The 10,206-nt window shown below is 49.6% G+C and overlaps 1 protein-coding gene across 3 annotated transcripts in view; it reads right to left on the bottom strand.

The window, feature by feature from the left end:
• Positions 1–10,206, bottom strand: part of LMX1B (LIM homeobox transcription factor 1, beta) — a 92,056-nt gene that overhangs the window by 5,690 nt on the left and 76,160 nt on the right. For all 3 annotated transcript variants that reach the window (XM_006834775.1, XM_006834777.1, XM_006834776.1), the window contains exon 3: positions 702–934. In XM_006834775.1, coding sequence (XP_006834838.1) covers positions 702–934 — 233 coding nt within the window. The remainder of the gene's footprint in view (positions 1–701; positions 935–10,206) is intronic.

Raw genomic sequence — 10,206 nt, 5'->3', positions numbered from 1 at the left:
AACAGTCTGATGCTTATCCTATAGTGCCACATCAGGAGCCCTATATATATAGGATATGTGCATATGTAAATATACTCCTGGGCTTGGGTAGCCAAGCGTGCATTTTAGGGGTGTGTGTGTGCATATTTAAAGGATCCCTGATGGTGCTGTGGGTTAGGCATTGGGCTGCTAATTACAAGGTCAGCAGTTCAAACCCACCAGTTGCTCTGAGGGTGAAAAATGAGGTTTTGGGCTCCTGTAAAGATTTACAGCCATGGCAACGCCATACAGGGTCATTCATGTGAACCAGAATCTGCTCAGTGGAAGTGGGTTTTAGTACATGTTTATACACAAAAGGAGTCCTGGTGTGGAGCTGTAAGATAAGCACTGGACTGCTAACTGTAAGGTCAGCAGTTCAAACCCACCAGTTGCTCTTGGAAGCCCTGTACAGGGTCTCTAAGAGTCAGAACTCAGCAGCACATAACAACAGTGTAGGTACACAAGTGTGTGTGTCCCGGATGGTAGGGTTCATAGGTGCATTTTGTGTGTTTGTAGGTGTGTGCCCATGTGCACCTGTATGTGTGAACACCTTAGTGACCACAGGTGCATTCACCTGGTACGTGTGGTCAGGAGTGGGCCTGTTCTGGCAGGGACGCCCACCTGCAGCACTCTGCCAGGCTCCCCTCCCTGGCGTTGGCCCCCAGCTGCAGAGTAGGGCTCACCAGAGTCAGACTCGTCCGGGCTCACGGAGCTGAGCAGGTCCTTCTCCTTCTCGTAGTCGCCCTTGCAGAGTAGCTGGCCCTCTTTGAGCACAAACTCGTCGCCCTTGCGTAGCTGCCGCTCACACACGCAGCAGCAGAAGCAGCCCAGGTGATAAACGCATTCCAGCGCCCGCATCACGAACTCAGTGGGGGCGATTTTCTCCATGCAGCCACTGCACTTGGCCGCGAAGAGCCTGTGGGTGTACAGAGTAGGTGTGTTGGGCGCGACCCAGCGCTCCCTCTCAGAGGCCACTGCCTGCTACAGGCTTTTCCTTCCCCCCACCATCCTGACTTTCAAGCACAACGAAGAGACCCTTCTTGGGTACTGAGCCGGGAGAGTGGGAGGGCCCTGCAGTCCTACTCCTCTGACTTGAAGTCTCCTACCACCTGAGGGTGCATTAACTCCGGGTGGGGGCCCGTCCCACTCAGACAAGAGGCCACTAGAGGGCAGTGCGTAGAGCTTAAAGGGCCAGGGGATAGACAGCGCTCAGGTACCATCCGCTCCTACTCAGACTTGCTCAGTCTCCTCCTGGTTCCTCTCAGTCCCTCAATACCACATCCAAGCAATTCCCAGCCCTGTACAACCCCTTAAGTAGTCTGGTCTCCTCTGATCCTACCTAAGCTGCTACCTCAGTCTCCTTCCTGGGCTCATTGTCCCTGATCTCGATCCCTCCAACCTACCCGCTACACAGAAGAAAGAAGGATTGTTCTAAAACACATACCTCATCATGTTCCATCCTTGCTCTAAATTCTTTCATGGCTCCCTAGTGCCTTTAGGAGAATATCTAATCTCCTGAGCCTGGTACTCAATACCCTTCTCTTACAGTCCTCTGCTTCCCCTTCATTTTCTACAAAGCACGATCATGCTAACCTTTTGATGTGTTCTTTCTTTGCCCCTTGACTAGGCTACACCTAATTGTTCCTCTGTTTAAGTCTGGGCATGTCTGCCAACAGACATCTGCTGAGCATGTACCTCATGCCAGCCACAATTCTAAGCATTTGATATGCAGAAACTAATTTAATCTTTGCAACAACCCTATGAGACAGGAATGGTTATTAACCCCATTTTAATGATGAAGAAACTGAGGCACTGTGAGACAGAGTCACTTGCTCAGGGTCACATGAGTAGTAAATGATGGCGCTAGTTCCAGAGCCTGGATATGAACTACTTCCTCTCTGACAAAGCAGTTCCATCTCCAAGACAAAGCTGGGTGGGATCTCTGTGTGCTGGCCAGTGTGGGCAGGTGGGTCTGGGCAGTTGGGTCCCTCCTCTGCATGGACTTGCTGACCACTCCTCTCAGCCTCTCCATCCTCATCACGTGCCTTGCTCTGTGGGAACTCAGCTTCAACAACACTTTGATGGAAAAATTTATGAAGAATCAAATTATTGCTGCTGGGAGGGAATTAAAACCATTTTTCATTCCCTGCATCCCTGGGCCACGTCTGCGGGCGCCACCTTGGGAGCGCTGCGCACATCCCATCCCTCTTTATGGCCCGCCATCACGGGCACAGATTACAGCTGCAATTCTCTACTAATCGGTTCTGGAACAGAAACAGCCATAAACTGGAGGCACTCAGCCTGCCTCCCTTCCCGGGGCTGCCATCAGCACCGCCTACAGCGAGCTGGTGGGGTGAAGCAGAAAGGGCCAATACGAGCTCTGCCTGCCACCCCCAGTGACCCTGCCACCTACCTCTATTCTACCCGGTAGGCTCCTACTCATCCTGCAAGGCCCAACTCCAATACCACCTCCTCTGGGAAGGCTTCTCTGATGTGCCAGTCTGTAGAGGGGCCTCTCCTGAGATTCCCTCTGGTCTCAGTTCCCTCTGCTGTAAAGTGGGATGTCAACAGAACCTCCCTTCATGAGCTGGTGTCAAGATTCAGTGATACTGAGTGTGTTACAGAGTGAGTATCACATTGGAATGACAATGGGTTTCCCTGTCAGGCCCCAACTCCTCTAGGGTTCGTTCTACTAGGTGGGACTTGGCTCCACCTAATCCTCAAGAAGGCCTCAATGAGTGTTCACCAAGCAGGTAAGTGAAGGCCTGGGGTAAGTTGAGGCACAGCCAGGATGAGCAGGCTGAAAGGTCTGGCCAGGCTCTGTGATCCAGGCAGGCAAGACCCCAGTAGCATTTGAGAGTACTAGAAAAGGCCCCCTTCCCTGGGAGTCTGTCAATCTGCACCAGAGTGCATGGCTTCACCAGCAGAATGTGGGCTGGATATCAGCTCCGATTTGGCCCTTTAGCTGGGCAACCTTGTGCAGAGTTCAACTTGCCCAACTGTCTATGGCATCGTTGGGCAGAGGTCCATTCTGGTCCTCAGATCCTAAGAAATTGAGCTGGGAAAGGAGCCCAAGTGTGCAGAATCTGTTCTCTGATATGGAGATTATTCCTGCCCTATGCCCCTCCCTCACTTCCCCTTTGTCTCCTCCCCACTCTCCATCTCCGGACCTAGGGATCCCACTCAGTCTGAAGCCTCTGTAGCCCGGGGCTACACAGGGACCGCTGCATTTCTGTGTAGTCCTGGAAGAGCAGGGCCAGAGTTACCTTGCCTATCGAGGAAGCCTCAGGCTGGAGGGGAGAGGAGAGGGAGGGGCGGCAGGCGGGGCGGGTGACCTGTATAAGCTGCTGCCGCCACCGCCACCGTGCGGGCTGCACTCGGAACAGCCGCGCTAATGCCTTGGCAGCAGGGGGTCGATTGCTACTTTCTCCAAACTCATCAACACAATCTATTATTAATACTTCTCCAAAGGCTCCGTGCCGCCATTATGGAGGCAGCGCCAGCCACTCGGGGCATCATCTGTTATCTAGATTGCAAAAACTCGGGAAATAAAACAAACCGCGTGCACTTTATAAACGGAATGTGCCATCCGTTTGGTCTCCAAGCATCTCTCCACCCAATAAAACATCGGGGGGGACGCCATGAAATACTCACTCCCAATTATGGGGCTGCCTTTGTCTATCATGCCAGGGTGAAAGCTGCTAACTATGGGGGGTGGGAGGAATTGGGGGGGGGCACCTGCAGGGTTCCCTCATTTCTGCAAGCTCCCATCCCTTCCCTCAATTCCTCTCAACTTCCCCAACCAGCCATTGTGAAGCAGGCTGAGCCACAGGAGGTGACATTGGAATCTGATGGATTGGAGTGCAATGTCTGATTCTACCACTTGCTGGCTGGGTACAGATTATTTCTTCTCTCTGTGTCTCAGTTTACTTATCTGTATAATGGGCTCAAGAACACTGCCTGCTTTGAAATGTGAAAATGCAATAAGCTATTAGTGTAGTGTGATGGGCACAGCGGGCATGTTCAGCAGGTTGTGGCTGCCTTTATGAAGCCAGGGCCAGGCTTCTCCCTTGTGAACCAAGCACAGAAGCTGCAAATCCTGACCCGAGATGCTGAGTGATTCAAGTTGGAAGGCTTCTCCAGCTTTCTGCTACCTTTGCCTGGCAGAAAAGGCCTTGCCAGACAGGGGAGGGCACTGGGCTTGTGATTTCTGTGCCCAGGTCCTAATTTCAATCCTGACTTGGCCAGTCATCAACTCTGTGACCTTGGACACATCTGAGTCTGTTTCCTCATCTGTAAAATGGGGATAACAGCTATCATGCCTCAGAATTGTCTGGGGGTTCTAGATGGATGTGTTTCTGCTTCCCACACTTGGGCACGAAACCAGGATGGGGCAGGCCCTGGGAGTCAAGGCAGGTGGGGGTCCACCCCTGTCTCACCACATTTGGGGCAGGAAGCTGTGGTTTCCACTCGCAAGTACCATTCTCCCAACTCCACCACTCCTCAGTCCGATGCTCCAAGACCAGAGGGCAGCTTCCTCACAAAACAGACACACAGGCTGATGGGTAATCTACTCCCACTCCCATCATACCTCTGCTAATGCTACCCCAACAGCCCAGGGCACCATTTTCTTCCACTTCCAACCTCTGCCTGTTAAACCCCTGCTAACTGGAATGACTATACTCTGGCCTCGCATCCTCTAGGAAGCCCCCTCATAGGTCTGAAATAGACGCCTCCTCCCTGACTTCATTGTCCCATTACATAAAGACTCCACATTATATATGAGTGTTCCTGCCTCTTCTTTATCCCTTTGGGCATGGTCACCTCTGTATCTTCAGAGCTGAGCACAGGGTTCTGCACACTCCAAGGTGTGCAAAAATGTTTGCTGACTGAATACTGAACTAACAACACAGTCCTGTTAAGTCTTATGGCAGGGCAATTCAGTTCCAACCCAAATTCTGGTCTTGTGGGAGTCTTGCCCTCCTGTCTTGGGAGACAGGATCAGAGTATGATCCTGGGAGGGGATCAGAGTATGTAAAGGGGAAAGACCCTGGAGCAGGTAGCCTGGGGTTTCATCCTGGTTCTATTACTTTGTTACTGTATGACCTGGATAAGACACTTACCATTTCTGAGCTCAAATTTGCCATCTGTAAAATGGGAATGAATGACTGTGGGTCATTAGAGGTTCAAATGCATGTCATACCCTTGGCACCATGCCTGCCTCACATGTGAAGGTGCTCAACACTAGCTGATGTCTGCCTTCCCTCTGTCTTTTTTGCCCCATATGTGTCCAGATTGCTTCTGCTGACCACTTTGCTGGGGTTTTGGTAATTCCTGGGAGCAGTTTCTGTGACACAGGGTTTATAGGTCTCAATTGTCTCTCTACTCACAACCATTGTGGGTTTTGGATCAACCCTTCCAGCTACTGTTTGGGCCTCTGTGGGCCTAAACTGGACAGAACACTTCTTGCCTGCTGCATTTCTTTGTCTGTCTGTCTGTCTGCTTATCTCATTAACATAGTGAGTGGTGTGGCACTGCCGCTCACCTGCCACACCTTGGAAGCCCTACATAGGGTTGCTATGAGTCGGAACTGACTCTACGGTCCTTAACAACAATAATAATGCTTAGTTATCATCTGCCTGTATCCACTTAAGCTCACAAAGACCCTGGAAGGAAAATGTCTATCTCTATTTTCATTTTACAGATGAGGATGCCGGGGTGCAGAAGGTAGGTTACTCCTGGACGTCCCCACTGTATTCTCCCTTTTTCTTGTTCTGTGCATCCAAGCATGTCTGTGTACATCTATTATTTGTGCCCTGTGGGGTTCTGGGTACCGTACCTAATCTGTCTGCCTTTGAGACTGTGAACCTCTTGGAGCAAGGACCTCATTCACCCTGAGTCTTTACTGCTCAGCTTGAGTCTAGCCCCCAATGGGTGGCGCTGAGTGTGTATATGTGTGTTTAAAAAACCAAACCGAACGTATTCCCGCTACCCCACCCTGACACATATCTTTTTCCTTGTGGGATCATCTATGATTACAAAGTAAAAAATTCCATTTTTAGGGACATCGATTCTTGAAGAGTCCCAGGCTGGAAGAACACATCTACATCTCCTCTGAGTTTTTATTGGTTTAGTTGTTTAATTCTCAATTTATTAAACTCATAAAGCTAATAAACAAAACTCTGAAAACCAATTTTTCTAGAGCATTTGAACATGGATTACAAATCTGATTAATTCATTTCTCTTACACCACGGACAACTATAGAGACAAATGCAGTATTGCTGATTCTTTTACTGCCAGTAAAATAGGCTCTGGAATGTTCTGGGGACATTCCAACCTCTCTGCATGGGTCTTCAAGCTCAAATTTTGGGGTCCATAGAGCATGCACCAGGCTTGGAATCCTAGTAGTGGAATTTTGCAGAGGTCCCTTCTTCTCTATGAGCCTCAGTTTCCCTAAATGTCCAACGTGGATAATGATAGAGGCAGCCTTACAGGACTCAACAAATGGGGACCATGGTCACTGTCGTCATCTCTCAAAGACTTGCAGCTTCCATTCGCCACCCTCACTGAGTGGGAGCTCCCCTGTTTCTGCCTTACTGAACTGGCATTCTTACACCCTGTGACAGCACTTTACAGTTTATGCAGCCCCTCTTGGACTCTCAGAACAGCTCACACCACATGTTTGTGCCCTCTACTCTCAGTGGGTCTCCCCAAGCACTGAAAGTAACCGTACTGGGCCCTTCCCCTAGTCAGCCCTTCCCACACCACCTCTGCAGTGATTCCCAGCCTTCGCTGTCGTCTTCCAGCTCGGTCACTTATTGCACTCCTGCTCAATGGGCAGGGTCACCTCCCAGCTTATAAGGAAACAGATGTTTTCCTCCATGGAGGAGGAACTATTCAAAGTCTTGTTTGCCTCCTCACCAAGGCAAATCAGATCACATGCCCCCTTTACTTCAGACTAATGACATTCAAGGACCCACATACCCCTCACACCTGGTCTCAGACCCTCTGCTCCAGCGACCCAGGTTTCTCATTGCTCCTAGAATGCAGCAAGTCCCTTGCTGCCTCCTTCTTCTTATTGTTGTTAAATGCCATGGAGTTGGTTCTTACTCATAGCGACCCTGTTTAAAGTTTCTAAGGAGTGGCTGGTAGGGTTGAACTGCTGACCTTGCAGTTCAAACTGACATTGTGGTCCAGTACTTATCCTACAGTGCTGCCAAGACTTAATTGCTCTTCCCCTTTCCTTGGCTTCTTTCTGAACTCCTCTTCATCCTTCAAGACCTCACTGCTTTCCCTCATGCCTACAGACTCAGCCACTCTCCAGCTGTTTGTGTGTTTTAAGTCCCTGGTGTGGTGCTATAGGATAAACACTCAACCGCAAGGTCAGTTTGAACAAGGTTGGTAGTTCAAACTCACAGCTGCTCCTTGAAAACCCTATATAAGGTAGCTATGAGTCAGAACCAACGTGATGGCACTTAACAACAGAACTAGAAATCAAGGACTTTGTCTAATTTACCACCACTTCAAAAAGACTTCATTTTGCTTGGATCCACTATTAACACTCATAGAAGCAGCAGTCAAGAACTCAGACGACATATTGCATTAAGCAAACCTACTGTACAAGACATCTTTAAAGTGTTAAACAGCAAATATAGCAGTCTGAGGACTAAGGTACACCTGACCCAAGTCATGGCATTATCAATCACCCCATATGTGTGTGAAAGTTGGACAATGAGTAAAGTAGACTGTAGAAGAACTGATGCATTTGAATTAAGGTGTTGGAGAAGAATATTAAAAGTACCATGGACTGCCAGAAAAACAACAACAACAACAAAAAACAAATCTGTGTTGGAAGTACAGCCAGAATACTCCTTAGAAGCCAGCATGGCAAGACTTCATCTCTCATACTTCAGACATGCTACTAGGAGGGGTCAGTCTCTGGAGAAGTACATCGTGCTTAGTAAAGTGGAGGGTCAGCAAAAAAAGAGGAAGACCCCCAAGGAGATGGATTGACACATCGGCAGCAGCAATGGGTTCAAACGTAACAACAATTGTGAGGCTGGTGCAGGACTGGCCAGTGTTTTTTCTGTTGTATGTAACAGACTCAACTGCACCTGATAACACAAACACCACCCCTGGCGGCTCTGGCATCAAGGAAGTAGTTTGGGAGTGCTTGTTGAATGAATGAATAATCTGGTGAGAAATCAGAATGGGCAACCAGGTTGTTGTTGTTGTTGTTAGGTGCCATAGAGTCAGCACTGACCCATAGCGACCTTATGCACAGCAGAACGAAACACTGCCCAATCCTGAGCCAACCTTACTACTGTTGCCACGCTTGAGTCCGTCGATGCTGCCAGTTGGCCAATCCATCTCGTTGGGGGTCTTCCTCTATTTCTCTGACCCTCCACCTTACCAAACATGATATCCTTCTCCAGTGACTGGTCCCTCCTGACAATACGTCCGAAGTATAAGAGACGAACAAGAGAATATTGGGTATTCCACTTTTGGGGATCAAAGAATGCTACCAGGTAACAAGATAAGTGATTGTATTTTCCCCCTTCCCCTTTATAAATACCCAACTCAAAGTCCAGTTTCCTAACTTTTTATCAATGAAGTGCCATGCATGCCTTCTGCTAGGCTGGGAGTTCTGCAGCAACCCCCACTCACTACACCCTCATCACAAGTACCTGGGGAAGACACCAAGGTGGCCATGTCTGTCCTTAAAGACTTGTCCCTGACCATGACTGATTAAGTCTGGACAACGGACACAAAGTAGGTCAATCAGACCTGCTGGTTTTGTGTCTCTTCCTTCTCCTCCTCCCCCAAGAGCTCTTTGTAAGGTCTCTGCAGGCAGGTGTGTGGCTTTCCACACCTTCAGCACCGGCTGTGTAGCTTTGGAGAAGTCATATCCTTTCTTTTAGCCTCAGTTTCCTCATCTGTAAAATGGGGCTCTTGATCCCTCCCTCACGAGGTGATTAAAACTAGGTAGTTCGAAACCATGTGAGAATTCTAGCCCAGTGTCTGGCACAGTGGTGAGCTTGACAGATGTGTGCTCCCTATCCTCCAGTGAAAGCCTCACCATGGTCCCCAGTGTAGGCTCTAGAATTTTCTTTCCCTCACCTTTGATTTCATTCTGAAGTCCCCTGATCAGATCACTGGGTCTGTGGCTACCTGTCTGTCTGTCCCAAGGGAGGTATGGGCATCTGTCAGACCCTCATCCATGACAATGCGGGCTAGGCAGATTCTGGGCCTGATATTTCCTTTAGAATCTTTCCAGGCCCAAGTCCCACAGTCCTAGATCTGCATAACCCATGGCCCACTGCTGGTAGCACCCTCCTTTCTTCATAGGGACCATAAGACTTAGCCCATAGAGCAGCAGCCCCTCTGTCCCTGCTGGCTGCAATTTCTTGCATTTACTCAGCAAAACCCATGGAGACCAACTCTGAGTCAAGCCTCAGCCAAGAAGCTGGGGGAGAGTCCGATCACATAACAGGATGTATACTTTCACTGAGGTACACTGCACAATCTGGGTGGCTTAAAGAGGTATTAGTTAGTCTGGAGAAGAGTGGGGGACTTCCTGGAGGAGTCAAGAACCTGGTTCTGGAGGCAGAAGGAATGAGTTTGAATCTTACCTCTCTAGCCTTGGGGTAAGACACCTCCACTCTCTGACCCTGTTTTCCCATCTGAAAATGGGAACACAATTCCCACCTTACAGTTAATTATGACAACACATTAACCACTGTGCACCACATGTCCCCCTAGGCTGGTGACAAGGTTCCTATGAGGGAGTGGTTGTAGAACATTAGGACAGGAACACATAGTGATGGGACATAATGCTATTATTATTCCTCATGTGATATGACGTCCATGATTACTTCAGGATGAGCTGGAGCTCACAGGAGCAGGGACAGGACCTTGGACACTCTTGTGGCCTCGCTGCTGTTGCCAGAGTCTGCCTGTCACTTGGAAGCGCTGATGGGGTGTGAGCAGGCAGAGGGAGCTGCCTGGCCTCCTCTCCATCCGACTCGATGACATCTCCCCCACGTGCCTGCCGCGCCCTTATCATTCCGGGCGTAGCTGTTTTTTATTTTGAGACAAAAAGGGGCCTGTTGATGGGAATCCAACTCAAACCAGCTGCAAACATCTGCTTTGATGCGGCGGCGGCGGGCCGGGCGGGCGGCGGCGGG

This window comes from Chrysochloris asiatica, unplaced genomic scaffold, assembly GCF_000296735.1.
Source record: "Chrysochloris asiatica unplaced genomic scaffold, ChrAsi1.0 scaffold00014, whole genome shotgun sequence".
NCBI lineage: Eukaryota > Metazoa > Chordata > Mammalia > Afrosoricida > Chrysochloridae > Chrysochloris > Chrysochloris asiatica.
Note: the sequence above shows the minus strand (reverse complement) of the source record. Positions and strands in the feature narration are given on the sequence as shown.